We start from the raw sequence: 18250 nt of genomic DNA on the forward strand, positions 1-18250 counted from the left end.
GCTCGAGTATTTTAAAGTATCCTCAGATGCAGCCAAAAATTCCCAAGAATGTGTGAGTTCCAATATTTATATTTATAATTTTAGAAGCTCAAAAGCTCCCATAATCAGGTGGCTGGCTTCTGCACACTGTCTTAGAAACAGTACCACATAGAAAGGCAGAGAGCGGGATTCTGGAAAACTGTGACCTGAGAGAGGAGCGCTGGACTTCGTTCATCAGTGACTAGATCACTTCCGGAACCAGGTCTCCACCGCTGAGCTTCGGGAGCTCCTTCTACTAGACTGCTACTGAGGGGTGGTACCTGTCTCTGTCAACAGGAATGAGGGAGACAGTGAAAGTGCTGGCCATCTTGGTTCCCCAAATCTCTGGCTTTAATCTCCTGCACCAAAAGAAAAAAAAAAAAACTATTCGGGGAAATGTGCTGAGATAACTGCAAGTAGCAGACATTAGTCACCATTCCGGGATGTACAGATGCCTTGCTTATTGTTCGCGTCGTACACGGATCTGACACCCAGATTACTTTTAACAAAATGAAACAGTATTCACTTTAGTTATTTTAGTATGAGCTTGTTATGGTTGCCTTATACTTACCTATTAAGATAGCCTGATAATGCAGTTTTACCAGACCTGGGAAGGCAGCCTGTATTATTTTTATACAGTCATTTAAAAAAAAAAGGAACTGATTTGCATTCTGGGCTTGTTTGTTTATTGTTTATTTGATTTGTTTAGGTTGGTACATAGTTCTCATTTTCCTTCATTAACTGTAAAATGAGGTTTACTCTGCTTGGATTTAAGTCAAGGTAAATTGGGCTGTGGATGTTGAACAAACGTAGTAAGAACTCATTAAACTAGTCAGATTTGACGTTTGGCACAGTGCTCACTTCTAAACCCCAAGGACAGCAAAGGTAAGTGTAGGCTGCTTACACTACATGACAGACCGCTGGGCTGACGGTATTGGTGTAGAGAAAGGAAGAGCAGCAGGAGTGCCCGTCAGAGGACCTGAGGCAGAGAGACGGTCAGAGAGTGCTCAGTCCTGAAGACCAGTCAGATCTGGAAGACTTGAACAGTATCGGTCCCACAGGCAAGCCTGCACATACACCTCATTTGCTGCAACTGGATTTCCAAAGAGAATGGCCTGTTTTTATTAGTTACATGACTAAAATCCCTTATCAGTGAAATGTTGTTCCAGTAAGTGGTAATAACATTGTCTTTCCAGAGTACGCAATTTACAGAGAACTTAGAGCCCTGTTTGTTTTACATTGAAAGATTCCATATTAGATCTTATAGGCCACATTTCTTGCTTATATTATTCTCAATAAATATATATTCCATTACTTTACTTAGCAGAAAAGTATCCTATGAAAATGGTGTGACTATAAAAGATTGTCATTTCAGTTTGCTTTCTTTTGGTTTTAGCGTCCTGGAGACTGTTTCCTTGGTAGAAGGAGGGAATGTGTTCTGTGTAAGGTTGCTCGTGGCCGACACTGGCCTTCGGTAGGCATCTGGTTTTTTAAGTAACCGCTTCCTTTAGCCAATAATTCCTTCTAGGAGGCATACTAAGGTCAGTGTTAGCTGTTCTCACAGTCTGCTCACCACAGGGTACAGATGCTCATCTAAGATGGCAGCAGCTGTTAGGTCTGTACAGATGGCTCCCAGATCTACATGTATTGGCAACCCTTCTCCCAAATACCCAGACCTGGTCTCCTGCTATCTTTACTTACATACCTCCATTAAATCTAAAGTTCACTGTGTCTGCATATCATCACAGTACATTTCTTTCTTCTTCTGTATGTGTCTTCATTTGGGGGTATATATATGTGGTACAGTGTATTGTGTATGGTGTGTGTGTGTGTGTGTGTGTGTGTGTGTGTTTGTGTGTGTGTATGTATGTATAACTAGTCTTTACACTGTTTAAACGAGAAATGAAAATTTAGATGGTCTTGTTAGACTTACAAAAAAATTGAAAACTGTACTTTGCAGATAATTGAAAAAGAAATTTTGTGTGTGTGTGTGTGTGTGTGTGTGTGTGTGTGTTAAAATAGCTGTTAGACCTTGGAGAGTCTTTAGAATTATCTGGCAAAAGGAGGCTTAATGAAGACTATAGATTTGCATTTGAATAGGTATGTTAAACTTTCTCTTTTGTCTGTTTGGTTTTTTATTTGATTCTGCTAATTAGTTGGTAATTGGGGGATCACTTAGGCTAATAATCTATAATAACAAAAATAAGCAGCTTTGGCACTAGTAAAAGCTGCTTATACACTGTATTGAGATTCATTTCCAATAAAATTCAATGTTGGAAATATAATAATAGCTCAATTTTTTTTTTAGTCCAGAAAAAAATTAGCAATTAAAGTCTTAAAATGAGAATTAATAGATGTGGGTCAGCAGTTAAGAGCACTTGTTTAGAAACAAAGCCCTCATGCCCGTTAGGCAAACACTGCCACTAACCTATATTCCAGCCCTTCTCCTTTTTCCTCCTTCCCTTTTGTATATTGCACACGTGTGTGTGTGTGTGTGTGTGTGTGTGTGTGTGTGTGTGTGTGTGTGTGCGCGCGCGCGTGTGTGTGTGCGCGCGCGTGCGTGCGTGCGTGCGTGCGTGCTGGCATGTGAAAGAAACAGCAGATGCTGTTTTCATTTGCGCTCCTCTCGTATTCAGGTGGGGCCTCTCGCTGAGCCAGGAGCTCAGCAGTTTGGCCAGTCCGAGGCCGTTGGGTTGGCCTGCCTCCCAAGGGCTGGGCTTGCTGGTGGCCAACCTGTTTGCCTTCATTTACTGGGATTAGGGTTCTAAAGTCTATGCTTGCCCAGCCAGTGTTTATCCACTGAGCATTCTCACAAAGCTGCACAGACTGGCCTTTAGCTCACTCTGTAAACCAAGGCTTTGAACTGAAGCTCCTGCTTTAGCCATCTGAGTAGCCAGGGCTTATGGTCTGAGTCAAAGTTTGTGTTTTATTCAAGGAGTTTGGTTAAGTGTGGCTTTAAAACAAGTCATTAAAAATTCACTCTAACTACCTCGTGCCTGGAGAACATTGTTTTCCTTGTCATCTATGACCTCTGGTTATTAAATCATTTCATCCCCTCTACCTCAGTGATCCTTGAGCCTTGGCAGAAAGAGAAATAATACAGATGTCCTGCTTATGGCAGAGCACTTGAAGTCTTTCATGCTCTACACCTTGACTGTTATGGGTCTCTGTAAATCATCATCTATTGCAGAAAGAAGCTTCTCTGATGAGGGTTGAGAGATGCACTAAGTGATGGGTATAACACCAAGTGTTGGGAGCCAACTTTTAGCAGAAAGCGGCTATCAGCTTTGCAGCCATCTTGAGCCATATACCCTGACATGAGACTTGTATTACAATAGCCTACAACAGCTGAGCACACTCTGATAACATCTTGCTTTGGATACCCAGGATCTTTCCTTCGGTGTGTGAGATTAAAGGTGTGTGACTTAAGAGTGTGATTTAGAGATCAGATTTAGAGACAAGACCTAAGAGCATGATTAAAGGCATTTCCAAAAGTGGCTTAGAAGTGAGACATATAAAAGGCTAAAGGCAGACAGAGAAAGCAACAGATTACTTGACATTAGGTAGAAGACACTTGGCTCTAGAGAGTACAACTTGGAGAACAATTTGGAGTAACAGATTCAGACACTAGGAGTAGGAATAGAAGAGAACAACGAGGAGTACAACTAGGAACTCAAGACTTGGGACTTGGACTAGGAAGAGAGACTGAAGAATAAACGGGATTGAATCATACTCTGTCTGGTCTCCATTCTTCGAGTCCATCCTCACTCTCTCTCTTGCTGAACCCTGACCCGCAGACAGGAACGGCAGCTTGGGCCGGGAAACAGTGGCCACCAAGCGTGGAGTGGAAAGGGCCGCAACATTTTGGCCGCCCAAAGTGGGGCAGCTCGGACCTCAACATTTTTGGCGCAACGTTTTTGGTACCCGAACAGGAGCAGAGTAGTCCGAGACATTTTGGCCCACAAAGCCGGGCAGTACGGGCCCTCAACATTTTTGGCTCCACATTTTTGGCGCCCAAACGTGGGCTAGTGCGGTTCCCAACAGCTAAGTCATTAAGAGTCAGTTTAGCAGAATAATAATAGGTTCTCCTTTAGGGCTGACGGACTGTCTTAAGCTCTAGTTCTTGACCTTGGTAATGGTGCTAGACAAGGGTTTCACCTTGTGGAACAGGCCTTACATCCAACCATAGTTACTCCCATGACATTCCTATGACTGTTGTACCAGTGGGTGTATCTTGCCAGGCCCATTGTTACTGGGTTTCAAGGGGGACACAGCTGTGTAGGATTAATGCTTACTTCCCTTGCCCAGTAGCATGCATGGCGCCTTCCAAGACTATGAAAGCTAGCCAGCAGGGATGCCGCTTCCAGGGCAGTGTGAGCTTGGGTTCCCCATGTCCTTTGACTTAGGGATGTGGTGTCTTAACAGTAGTCTTACTGTCAATTCTAGAGGATAACCAAGAGCATTGACAGTAGCTCTTAATGTTTCGGATACTGGACTTCACTGGTCAATAGCTCTGAGAGAGGGAGGCAGCCCATTTGTTAGCCTGTGGTAGGGGCAGTGTCACTCCCATTATAAGGTAACATTTGCTCTCCTTCCATTGTACATGTGAACTCACAGCAGTTGTGACAGTGTACACAGACAGAATGCCAGCATAGGGAGAGGAAGCAGGCACTAAGTTTCACCACCAGCTGAGGAGCTTCGAGTCTGTAAGGGTGTGACCTCTGGTATGTTGATCACACTTCAGTTAGTGGACACACATCCAAGAGTATATGAGACTTGATTTTTCTTTTTTTTAAGAAGAAAGAGGAAGAGGAAGAAAAAGAGGAGGATGATCTGGGATGAGATGTGGGGAGGGATGAATGTGAACAAAATGCATTGTATATAATTCTTAATAACTAATAAAATGGGAAACTAATTAAAAACAGAACCCTTAAAACAATAAATTTTTAAAATATGCAAACTAAAAATCAATTCCAGCATCTTACTGAATTCCACTATTCTACAATGGGCTATAATTTTTTTAAAAAAATTAAGCCACTAGATAGCATTGAGCTGGTTTATACTGTTTTAAGTCTTGGACTCTTCCTCCACCCCGCAAAAAAGTCAGAGGTTCAGTTTTGTACTTTAGGGTCAGTTGTTTTCAGTTTTAACCCAGAAACGTAGGAGGAGACATACATACCACTCTACTAAAACATAGGTTATATCTGGGGCAGATATGTATCAAAACTTGCAGTTTTACAGCTATGATCACCTCAGTCAGTGACCTTATTTTTAGTGGGAAAATACTGTGTACTAGAGCCAATTATTAAATTGTTACATCTGGGAAAAGTTGAGCTTTGATATTTTATATTTTAGATAGTGGAAGGGTGTGGTCCAGAGTGTCACCACCTAGATGGGACATAAGCATCGTTTGTAGCCCTTCTCTGTTTACGTCTCTTGAATGTGAAGAATATAGAAGCCTGCCGCTGCAATTTGCTGGGACAGACGGAGAAGGCAAAGAAGTTGGCCGGTTTCTTTGAAAGACTGAAACAGGGCCAAGGTTACACTTGAGGAACGGGACTTATTTAACATCAACCTTGGAGACACCTGACGAGCCTTCTGAGTGAATCCAGCTGCCCCACTGTTGTCCTTGTGTGCTGTTGGGAGCAGGGTCAGCTGGTCTAGAGGAGGTTGAACAAGTAAAACAAGAAGAAATATCTGCAGCGTCCCTGAGGCTGAGGAGAAAGTAAATGTAGGATGGGATTGCGATTATTCCAGACCTAAGGAGTTTATCCTCAGACAGCTGAGTCATGCTGATGGGAATAACAGAGTTGTAGAAGCTCCAGAAAGGTAAAGGTGTCCTTTGGGATTTGGTGATCCTAATGGCTTACAAAGGAGCTGAGCCTGAGTGTTGTAAGAGGGTCAAAACTGAACTTGTAAAACTTGCCTCAGGATACTGGAAACAGAAGCATTTTAAGTACTTTTAAACCCTTGAAAACAAACATGACAATACAACAGAGGTTTGGGGGTTGTGCTAAAAGTCAGATTCTTACACTTAGGCAAAATGTACACAAAGGTACAACTATGTCTAATGCTAACATGAATGCTGTTCCTTTTAGCTAAGGGAATCCAGTGACTTTGTCCTGTAGTTACAATAAAGTGAAAAGCTGTGTCCGAGACTTGAGTATGTGAGCTGTAGTCTGTTAGGCACCGGGTGCTCGAGCTCTGAAGAAGCACTGACATCCCCATTTTCAAGTGGGAGACAGGAGTAAAAGAATGGAATGAGCTGGGGGCTGCTCAGTGGACAGCGCTTGAATCCACCTGGCACCCTGGGAAAGCCAGGCACAGTAGCCCATGTCTGGGCTCCCTAGATGCCCTAGAGCCAGCTAGTGTGTTATGTGCAGCAGCAAACTAAAAGGAGACCCTATGTCAAGGTGGAAGGTAAGGCTGTGTGTACACACATACATGTACATACTACATACATGCTAAATAAATACAGATAAAATAATTAAAAATTTAGAAGTGATGTATCCAGAATCATAGACCAGTAAGTAGCAGAGTAGGACTTGATCTCCTGTTAGGCCTACTGCTTCTTCATTTAGCTAAATTTCAAGTCCGTAAAATGTTAGCCCTGTGTGTATTTGACAGGCTTCTTTATGAATGACTTCCGTGGTGCACTTTTAGTCACTGGTACACACTGATGTCCTAGAATCTAAACAATTCAGACTTTGAGCTAAGAGTCTGCATTGAAATAAGAACTTCACAGTCAACGAGTACTGGTCTGGATGCTTACTGGCCTTCAGAGCAATGTTCCTCTGGTAGAGGCTGATAACTGCAGGCAGACACTAACTGAAACCCTGGAACAGGGGCTAGAGAGGTGGCCCAGCAGTGAGAAGAGTTTGCTCTTACCTAGGACCAGACTTTGGTTCTCAGTACCCATGTTGGGAGGGTCATAGCCACCTGTGACTCCAGCTCCAGGGGCATCCACTGCCTCTGGCCTCTGAGGGCACCTCCTAGATGGGACATGCACTCACACACACAGGCCACATACATAAACAAAAGACATTCAACAAATCGACTCTGTTGTGTTTGAACAAAAAATGTTTTAAAAAACAGCTCTTTAGTTGACAGCTCTGTAAAAATCTGTGTACTAAGTGTTTTGCATTATGGCTGCTTGATTTACTCAATAATACTGACTTCTCACGGGAACCAGGTGTGACCCTAACAGTTTCAGGCATCTGATGTATGTCGGTTTTATGTATCTGTGAACATTCCTTTTCTGGGAGCATGTTTTTATTTTTATTTTTTTTTTTAGCAGCAGTGATATTGCTGAGTCGATGTGGAGTTTCCATGTGACTTTTGACAATCTAAAGCAACCAAGTGCAGCGCGAATGCTACAAAATGAAATAAAATACTGAACATATTAACTATACACAGAAAATTATTTGCCAAAAAAAGCTAAAATCAATAGAAACATCCCTTTATTTGTGAAGTCCCTTAAGGGAAGCCTTGTGGTTAGGATAAAATGTGTAGAAGTTACGTAAGCTGTTTCAAGTGTGTCCCCGCTGCGGCCTGAAAAGACCTGACTGAGAGCCTGGGTTGTGTTTTCCTCTAGGAAAAGTTCAGGTGCATCACTGTATACTTTATCTAATATAATCTCCTGTTTTTCTTAGTGTAACTACAACTAGGGGTTATTTTAATTGCTTCTTAATTTATATTTAATTTTATGCATGTGAATGAGTGTTTTACCTGCATGCATGTTGTGCATCACATGTGTGTAGGACTGGCAGAGGTCAGTGGAGGGCGGCGCCAGGTCTCCTGGAAGGGCAGTAACAAACAATTGTGAGGTGCCCTGTGGGCTCCAGGAATGGAACCCAGGTTCTCTGCAAGAGCACTAAGGACAACTGCTAAGCCACCCTCCAGCCCCATGTTGTTTATTTTTAAGGGAAATAATGTTTGAAAGATGTGAAGCATTTGATCCTTAAATCCTGGACCCACTTGTAAAATATTTTCTGCACATCTGTCTTCTGTTACCCAGAGAGAAAGTGGTGTGTGACCACAGATGCTGGTTCAGAAAATGCAGTTACTTTGCATTTCATGCTTCTTTTTAATGCTTTGTGATTCTAAAATAAATACTCCAATTCTTGGTAGAGTGATCATCAGAGAAGCTCATGCCCAGGTTTTCCACAGTCAGTCAGTGTCACCCTCTGAGGAAGTCCTGTTACCATGGTAGACGTGGCTTTGCATTTTTAAAGCACTTCTGTTTCCCTTGCTGCACAGGACAGCCTTGGAACAGAAATTCCTGTTTTCAGAGTTTATATCTCCATATACAAATAACTTGATGTTAATTGAGAGATGCCAAACTCACCAGTGATTTACTGAGTCACAGAAGGCTGTACTGTTTCCACGTGACATTTTTGCTCTTGAGCCTTCACTCCTCCATACACTCCAGTGTGCTTTCATTTTTAAAGATTGATTTTTCATTATTATTTCCATTGTGTGCATTGTTTAAGCATGTGTGTGTGCATGCAGATGCCTGAGGAGGCCAGAGGCGTGGGACCTACTGGGGCTGGAGTCAGGTGGTTGGGAGCACCCATGTGGGTGCTGGGAGCCAAACCCAGGTCCTCTGCAAGGATGGAAAACCCTTTGAAGAGTTTGCCTCTGAGTGTCATATGTCATTGGTAGAGAAGAGTGAAGCTGGTAAGCCTGGCATTTTCCTGTGACTTGATACGACATTCAGATGCCAGCATGATCCTGCACGTACTTCGTAAGCTGACACACTAGCCCAGAGAGCAACCAAAGGAGATGTCAGGAGGACGCACCTTCAGCCCACTCTGTCTTTTAAGAACTTGGCAGCCTTATTCCTTAGTGCATGTTGTTAATTAACTGTTGCTTGTTACCAGCTATGTCTGGTACCATGACCAATAAGAGTGTGATTCTTAGATTTCTCACTTTTATCACATTCACAAACCAAAAGTATTAAAGTATCAAGATGAAGACAAACCAAATTTAACTTCATGGCAATATAAACTTCTGGAAACCAGTTCTAGGTAGAATTGACTTTCTACAAAAGTATTTTATAGCCAGTTGTTTTTTTAAAGTTCAAAGTAAATAGATTTGAGGAATTTGAATTTTACCTGTCAAAGAAAAGTTGATGATGCATTGAACATTGGTTTTATATAAAACTGTTCATTTCTAAGTCTGTATGAAAACTAGAGACTTGGTCTAGGTTTTTTCAAGTGCTGATATCTGGTAGATCTTTTTTTTTCTAAATATGGCATCTTGCAGTCATTTCTCAGACTAGCCTCAAACATTCTGTTTCAGCTTCCCATGTAAGTGACATGGATGCATGTACCACCATGCCCTGCTTGCTATACAGTTTGATTGTTTGTTGTGATTTTGATCCCTTGAGGCAGGGTCTCAAGGTGTAACCCAGATTGGCCTGGAACTCAGTGTGTAGCCTTGGATACCCTCAAAGTCACGAACCTCTTGTCACAGTTGCTCGTGTGTTTGGTTATAGGCACTGGTATACTTATCAATTCATTTCAATATTAAATGTCTTTTTGCCTGGATTCTTAGAAAACATAAGTGTGGGTTCTTTTTCTTAAGGTATTATGAACTGGATCCTTACAAAAGTCTTTTAGACAACTTGAAGAACAAAGTGATCATTGAATATCCAACTTTGCATGTGGTGTTGAAAGGATCTAGTAATGACATGCAGCTTCTTCACCAAGGTAAGCAGTTTGTAATTTGCACTTTTAAAGGGACAAGCAATAACATGACTGCTACTACATTTTATCTGTGTGTTTCCCCAGTGCATTAATAGATGTAAAAGAATTTACTGTGTTCAGCAACTGATAGGGTGAAGTACCAAATAAGCAGGTGCCATTTCTGCCCCATTAGAAAGTGAGACATTTATGCTGATGATTAGAATGGTGACTCCAGTGTCTTGCTGAAAAGGATATTTTGGCTTATTTGAATTGTCAAGATACAGTTTACTGTCTGCAGAAAACTCAAGAGATTCATGAAACGAGAAATGACTGTTTGATAGCCTCCCTTCTACGAAAGGGCGCTGCTGCAGGAAGCCGTGTTTAGTTAAGCTGCTGTAGCTCCCTCTCTGTTTACCTCTCTAAACTCCCTTGTTTTATCTCCTGCCTCTTCTGATTCTTTGTCCATGCGAGAGGACATTAAGCCTGCTAAAACTGGGAGTGGTGTGAATGTTTGGTGTATACAAATCACTTACCTGCGTTCCAGCCATTGATCAAGGTAACCTAGTTTACCACATAATACAAGAGTCTATAGCTGGATTGAAGCTCAGCAGTTACTTCTAGATTACTCAGAGCCCCGAGGTAGCACTTGAGCTGGGAAACCGTGGATACCGCAGTCACTTCTAGATTACTCAGAGCCCTGAGGTAGCACTTGAGCTGGGAAACCGTGGATACAGGCCAGGCTGCATTGCGACAGACTCAGGAGACACTGTGTGAATCTGCCCGTTTAGATGATTTTATTCAGCAAGTATGGATTGCGTTTTGTTGCATAACAAAATATGGCCTGTTTGTAAGGTTTTCTCTATGTATGTATGTATGTATGTATGTATGTATGTATGTCATTTTTTTTCTTTCTTGAATAAAATTAACAATAATTTTTTTGAAAATTCTTTCAATGCTATATCTTGAAACTAGATTCTAATTAACAAATATGAAGTTTTTAGAAATAAGTTAAGAATCTCTAAGCCTTATATTTATTCTTGTCTCTTTTTTTTTATCATTTGAGAATAGCCCATTTTTTCATATTAGAAATTTCAGTGTTAAATAATCATTTTTCCTTCTTTAATGTTTGTAAAAACCTTTTTCTTAAACATGATTAACATAGTGTTAAATCTTGTAAATGTTGGTTTCAGGGAAAGCTGTAGGTGAGTTCCTAGCCAGGGCAAACATGGACTGTGCAAACAAACAGCACACACAGCTTCCCTTTCACCTTGTTTAGGAGTAGCACATCCAAGCAAGGCTTCCTGGGATGAGCAGTAAGAAAGGGTAATTCATCCTGTACTGGAACTTCAAGGAGGATCTGTTACTTTATTTTGGACTTATTTTCAGGCACACACAGATGACTCTTCCTGCTATGTAAAAAACTGTCTAGGGCTGGAGCTGCAAAGAGAATCTGCAGAGTTCTGACAGGGTCCTGTGTGGCTGTCATATCCTAAGTGTATTCCCTCTCTTAGCAGGCAGGGCAGGCCTGTGGACATGCATTTATTTTCCTTATCATAGCAAGCTGCATGTTTCCCTGTGCCATCCTGTAGCATCCATCTTCTGCAAGGTGGCTCAGACGAGGGAGGTTCTGTAAGAACACAACATTTTCTTGGAAAAGTATTAAAATTTTGTTCTCTCCAATTGAAATTTTATTCTGAGAATAGAGTTCTCTTTGGGGGGAGGATGTGTTTCTGGAAAATGTAATCTACAGGTAATGGTGGTTACAGTGCGGTTGGAGATTGCCATGGTTAGGTCTGCCTAGATTCATAGGTAAAGGGGTTGGGTATTTGCTTGCTTATTTGTCCTTCCTTCTCTTTTTAAGGAGTGAGAAGAGTTAACTGTACCACTCTAAGGGCTAGGCAGGAGAGGAAGGTGCTAGTTAACTCAGGTGTGTGGAGGTGGGAGGGTATGCACACGCTTGTACACATACGTACACATGCACACACAGGCACACACCTTTGCATCCTGTGGAGAGCACTGAGCACAGTGTAAGAGCCAGCACAGGGACCTCCTCTGCAGACATCCAGTAGCAGATAGGAGGGACTTGAGAAAGCAGCCTGTGCTGTCTTCTGAGGAAAAGGACAGGGCCCTGTGGAAAGTCACAGAAAAGGGCAAGTGTGCTTCTTTGCTGTGGAGTTTCGCAGATTAGTCAGGGACATTATCTGGCAGAGCACCTCTCACACATCAGTCTCTTGTTGAGATAATAAATCCTTTCATTGACTCCCTTCCCCCATCCTTCTTCAACCCTCTTTGCTTTCTTTACCTTTTATTGTGTAAAATAAGAGTGTTTATTGTGATGGCGAGGCTCAGACATACAAAGTACAGCTAAGCTGTGTGTACCATGGGTGCCATGATAAGCCCTACAGGGAAAGCCAAGGACAAAATAACTAACTTACAGGTTCTTGGAGGAATTTGAGAGGTTCTGGAGTTTATAAAACTCCGAAGATAGATATCGTCTGAGGTGGCAATATTTTGGTACCTTACCATAGGAAAGACTCACCAAATGTCATTTTGGTTGCCAGTACAACTGTAGATCTAAATGAAGCCCAAGGAACCAGTCAGTTGGAATATGAGACAGAGGACCAAGCTTATCTTTCCAGCCCGTGTAAATCCTCTGTCAGCTTCCTTCTTCTCTGCCTCATGGAGATAAACAGTATTGACTTTATGCAAAAGAATCTCTTAAAGATTTAGTTTATTTGTGTGTGCGTGCGTGCGTGCGTGCGTGTGTGTGCACACTCACACTTAGATACAGTGCTGTCAAAGACCAAAAGAGGATGTTGGCTCTCCTGGGGCTGAAGTTATAGGCAGTTGTGAATTTCTCTGCACTTGCTTGTGTGTATTGGGAACCAAGCTTTGGCTCTGTGAAAGAGCAGTAAGTACCCTTAACCCCGAGCCATTGCTCCAGAGCCTAGTCATACTTTAATGTTAACAATTTTAAAAGTGCTTTAAATATGTTTCTTTCTTTTAGTTTCATGATCTATAAGTCAGGGTAACATACAATTACAGGGTTCAGTCTACTGCACATGGTGAGACAGACCCAGGGAGGAGAGGTTGGGTTTGGTCATGAAGGACTGACTTCAGTGCCTGGCTGTGTGTTGCTCACCCTGAGCATAAAAGCTTCAGAGATGTTCCATGTGTACTCAATCTTCTGTCAGCCTATATTCATTCACATATACTGACCATTACATATGTAAAAATGTTTCCAACCACATGTAGGCAGGCCACGTGGTAATGGTGGTCTGTTTCGTGTCATCAGTGTGGGATCATAACTGAACTGTGTGGTGGGTTCCCAGTTCGTCCACAGTCAGGAAGGATGCAGTCTCACAGAAGATAATTGTCACTTACACCCATCAGTTCTGTTTCCTGTGTCCAGGATTGTGGGTCCTGCTGCCTGGGACATGCCATGGTCTGTCTGTCCCTGTGCGCAGCAGCGCTGTTGCTATGCATCAGAAGGGAGGAGAGATGAAGAGAAAACAAAACAGACTGAGCAGTATAAACATCTGACTGTATGTTTACATGGTTTTTTTCCAGTGAAAAGTGAATCTGCCCAGAAGCTTGGCAATGAAAATTAAGCACTGTGAAGAAGGAGGAAGTTCCCAGATGGTTGAGAAGATCGTGTGTTGCTGGGTGACTGGGTCTGCCAGTGGGTGGTGTGTTGTCTGTCTAAAAGTAATTAAACAGCATAATGGTTTTCAGGGGGAGAAACTGCCTTTTATTGCCTTTGAATTAAGTGACTTATGAAGCCTCTTTCTTCAGAATGAGCTCCTTATGCACCTGATTAGTGTAGTCCCTACTAGACATTTAATATGCTTATTTCTGTAAGCTGAAAACATACTTTATTTGTTAGGTTGTCACAAGATCAAACCAAAAGATTACCTGTGTCAACCACAAAGACCACAAAGATGGCATTCTCTGTGGTATCACCTCTCTGAAGAGAATGCTTCACAGTAAAACATCTAGATGGGAGAAACAGCTCTCCAGGAGTTGGATGTCCTCCTGTTTGGATCTGTGTGATATACAAAGGGTTCAAATGGAACCGAGTTGTTGCCAGGACCACTAGAAAAATGGGGAAGCTCCACTTCACAAGATTCAGATTGACCCAGATGTGAGATTTGTTAGCACTGAAGCCGACAGGAAGGAGAGGTGGAGGAATTGAATTGAATTGTCTGGGGTTGTTGAGAAAGAAGAATAAAGTACACAGAAAGAACATGTGATCTGAGTGTGGGGTAGAGAGGGCTCTCCTCACAGTGAAGTCCAGTGCTTTCCTCTTAAGTCTAAGAAAAGTGTTGAGCTTTATAAAACTGAACAACAAAGAAAAAATTTATTGTGCTTTTCTCTGCTTCCCAGGAACGGGGGAGCAGGGGGCTGAGTTCACCTAAATACAACTGCCAGTTCACTTGACTAAATGCATATTTATTCCCAAGCAATTTATAATGAACATGTGTTATCTTAGTTAGGGCTTTATTGCTGTGAACAGACACCATGACCAAGGCAACTCTTAAAAAGAACATTTAATTGGGGCTGACTTTCAGAGGTTCGGTCAGTTATCAAGGCAAGATGGTACAGGCAGAGCTGAGAGTTCTACATCTTCATCTGGAGCCTGCTAGCAGAATACTGGCTTCCAGATAGCTAGGATGAGGGTCTTAAAGCCCACACCCACAGTGACACACCTGCTCCAACAAGGCCACACCAACTCCAACAGGGTCACACCTTCTAATAGTGACACACACACACACACATACACCGCCCCAACCCCGGGCTGAGCATATACAAGCCCTCACGTGTCATAATGAATAATCATGTTATACTTAAAGGCGGTGAGGTTGGAACAGTTGGCTGAGGGGCCTGGAAGGCAGTAATATTAAAGCTCACTCTTGGATTCTGACAGATTCTGCAGTGCACAGACTGCAACAGTGACAGGTTTGTCATTCTGCAGTCCATCCATGGATTACCTTCTAAGAGGGGAGACGCTGCACCTGGCCCCTTATTTTTTAAACAGTGATTTCAAAGACAAAATATGGCTTTTTATAATTGCTAATTATCACATGTAGAATTAAATATCATAATTTACAACATATAAAATCTGCAAGTACAAGTACCTAAATTTGAACCTCAGAACCCACATTTACAGAAGCAACAGCTGTCAGGCATGTAGTCCCAGTGATGGATACTGACAGACTCGTGGGGTTTCCTGGCCAGCCAACCTGGCCTGGCTTACTCTGACTTCAAGGTCAGTGAGAAATGTCTCAAAATCAAGCCTACTCCTTCCTGCTTCATATTCTTAGTGAATAATTCAAGGCCCCAGAGCCCCTTTTTCTTTCCCTTCCTTGCTGTGATATTTTACTTGTGATCACTAGAGTAATTTAAATATAGCATCATCATATGGAGGAGACTAAGGTCCAGCCAGATTAAGGCTTGTACTCAAGACCACTTGGATTAAGTGAGCCAGCCTTCAAGCCAAGACAGTCGAGCTTAGGTTACATCCTTGACTGTTGGGCTACAATCTCGGGCAGACTCTATCAGAGGCTATCGGATTCCTGCTGTCTCAAGTTACTGTGACTGAACTTGCCACATTTTGCTCTTCATACTTGTGACCAGTTAGGAGTTTCTGTTGACCACCTTCCACTGAGCAAAGAAACCTCTCTAATGAGGGCTGAAGCTGCTCTCATTATAAACTTGTTGGGGTTTTGTTTTGTTTTGTTTTGTTTTGTTTTTTCTTTTTAAAGACAAGGTCTGTATTCTGGGCTAGCTTCAAATTTACATGTAGCCAAGGATGGCCTTCAGCATCTACCTAATCCTTCTGCCTCCACCTCCCTAGTTCTATGATGGCAGATGCTTGTTACCACACCCATCTCACCACTTTTTTTCTTAAGACTACTGTTCATAATTTGTTAGACCACTTTTCTCCATTTCTCCCAATATGTGTAGCAGTTTCTTATGCCTTTTGTTTGTCCTGCTCCAAGTCTTTGCTAGTTTGGACGTAAAAACCCCAGTGACTTCAGTTACCTGCTTATGTTAATACCAGTTTCTTTGGACTTCAAAACGCTGCCATCTGTTCTTTTTCACTGTGTCCTGAACTAAGTACTGCTGAGAGCTATTGCAGCAGTCCTGAGGTAGCATGGCTGTCCCAGACTGCCTGGTCAGTGGGCCCACATGGGGAGGACGCAAACGTGCAAAAATAAACTTAACTATAACTGGACGTCGGTTGTGTTGACATATTAAACATCAGAAGAATCGCGTGCTTGGTCTGCTGGTGAATCCAACTATAACTGTTGGGCCATGCCCTTAGACAGGACAGGCTTAAGGGGTAGAGTTTGGTGGGAGCTATTACAGCTATGGGAGATAGGCCTTTTGGAATTCTTGGGAAAGGCTTCAGAATGGTTGAAGGAAATCCATGAAGATAACAAGGCAGACAAAAGGAAGGTCTTTAAGAGACTGTATGAGTGATCATTTCATAGACTAGAGACATATGTTCACGCTCTGACATAAGCATCCAAGAAGAAAACCAACCTATGTAGGTTTTGTTTTTAAAAGCAAGCTTCCTGTCTCCCTCAGGAGATGCAGACTTTTACACGGTAGTTTCACATTTTTATTTCAGAAAACTCAAGTTTCTTTCCGGTTTCTGTTTAGCACTCTAGTTATTTTTGCTGTTAGAAGAAACTGTCACAATCCACTTCTTGGTATCTTAATTCTTTTGGCTCCCTGAACAATGGTTCTGATTTAAGTCCATATGGTGTAAATCTGTGGTGCAAAGACAGTCCCTAAAGCCCAGTAACTTTTTATTTTCCTAGAGCCCTGTGGTCCTCCTTTTGACTGGTACTCTGTGTTCCTAAAGAAAAATAAAAGCGTCCAGTCTCTGTGTTTTGAAGTGTGGGGGGCTGGCTAACTAGGCACTGAAATTCTCTGCTTTTAGAACTTTCACCACTGTAAGAGACAGTGATCTCTCCATGTCTCTGACAAATTGGAAAGTGTTTTTCAAGTTATCCACTTCAGATCTCCCCCTGGAAAGGCTGGTCCGTTGTTGAGCCAACATCCTTGGCCTCTGCAGCTGTTGCAGCTTAGAAGCCTGTAATAGTTCTCGCCACATTTGGACCCTCAAACAGAACTTCTAAGCAGTGAAATAAAAAGTGGAGCTGGTGAAGAGAGCCAAGAAAGTGGGCATCCAGTTTTTCAGGTGATGACTGTATAAGGAAGCTGCTGTGTGACTTGACCTGTGTGGACATTCAAAGGGAAGGAATGACCCAGGTGTTGTTCCTTTATTGCTTTCCTATGTGACAAGGAGGGCAGTTGTGACCTTTGAGTTGACTCTTCAAAGCAGTTCTTTCCCCTGACCAGCTTATGTGTCCTTAGCAGTGAGAGGGGAAGCAACTTAAATACCAAGTCTTTTGTCCTGTCAACAAGTGTTTTAGGGCCTGGAGAGATGGCTCAGCTGTTAAGAGCACTGACTGCTCTTCCAGAGGTCCTGAGTTAGATTCCCAGCAACCTCATGGTGGCTCACAATCGTTTGTAATAGAATCTGATGTCCTCTTCTGGTGTGTCTGAAGACAGCAACAGTGTACTCTTGTATATAAAATAAACCTTTTAAAAAACTGTTTTATTTGAATTTCAGTAACTTAGGCCAAAGATACTTTATGCTGTTCTGTGATCTCCTACACTGTCTTTTAATACTTCTCCAAAAAGCAGTAGTACATCTGAGTGGCTTGGACTTCTCAGTTACATTACAGGGCATGGTAAAGATCTATTTGTCACTCAGCATGCTCCTGCTTCTGCTCCTGCTCACGCCTCTGGGGACGACTGACTGCTGTGCTCTTAGCCACTGAGGCTTAACGTCCATGACCCATCTCCTCCTGGTGGGTCTTGCCTCTAAACTGTTCAGTCTCCCATTTCTCTGTTTAGGTCAAAACCATGCAAATGTGACCTAAGAAAATGGGAAACGGTGGTGAGCTTGGCCAGGCCCAGACTCTGCTCTGCCAGAAAGCTAAAGCTAGATACCTGTTTTACTCCACTAAGAAAAGCTGGTCTTGCTGATGACTAGGAAGAAGCCAGTTGTATCTGTGGTAAGCCATGCCATCTATCTGTTGAAGTGTTCAGTAACATTAGCCAAAATGCTGCTTTTCTTTTTCCCCCTTGCAACTCTGTTAGAATTTAATAACCAGGAAGTGAAGTGTAGTAAATGATGGCCACTGGACTATAGGGCTTGCTACATAAAATAGATAGAAGAACCTTAGTATTCTACACTACCACAGTAGTAAGGATTAGGTTGGCCTACAAAAGAAACAGCCATAACTATCACTGTAAAAGCAGTTTTCCGGGTGTTAAGCACATTTCTGCTTATATCTCACCTGCAGGTATTTGCCAAACAGAAATATAAGGAAGACTGGCTTGATTTTGGTTGGGACGGGGGCCAGTTCCTCTGTGTAGTCCTGTCTGTCCTGGAACTCACACTGTAGACAAGGATGGTGTCTTAGGGTTTGACTGCTGAGAACAGACACCATGACCAAGGC

At 42.5% G+C, this 18250-nt stretch overlaps 1 protein-coding gene across 4 annotated transcripts in view; it reads left to right on the forward strand.

The window, feature by feature from the left end:
* The window catches only part of Znhit6 (zinc finger HIT-type containing 6), a 36523-nt gene extending 20578 nt beyond the window's left edge, over positions 1-15945 (forward strand). For 3 of the 4 annotated variants that reach the window (XM_034501428.2, XM_034501425.2, XM_034501427.2), the window contains 2 exons: positions 9607-9731; positions 13278-15945. In XM_034501428.2, the coding sequence (XP_034357319.1) occupies positions 9607-9731; positions 13278-13318 (166 nt within the window). In that variant the 3' untranslated portion in view covers positions 13319-15945. The other variant, XM_034501426.2, reaches the window with a different exon arrangement.
* Positions 15946-18250: the final 2305 nt, after the last annotated feature.

This window comes from Arvicanthis niloticus, chromosome 4, assembly GCF_011762505.2.
Source record: "Arvicanthis niloticus isolate mArvNil1 chromosome 4, mArvNil1.pat.X, whole genome shotgun sequence".
In the NCBI taxonomy this organism is placed as follows: Eukaryota; Metazoa; Chordata; class Mammalia; order Rodentia; family Muridae; genus Arvicanthis; species Arvicanthis niloticus.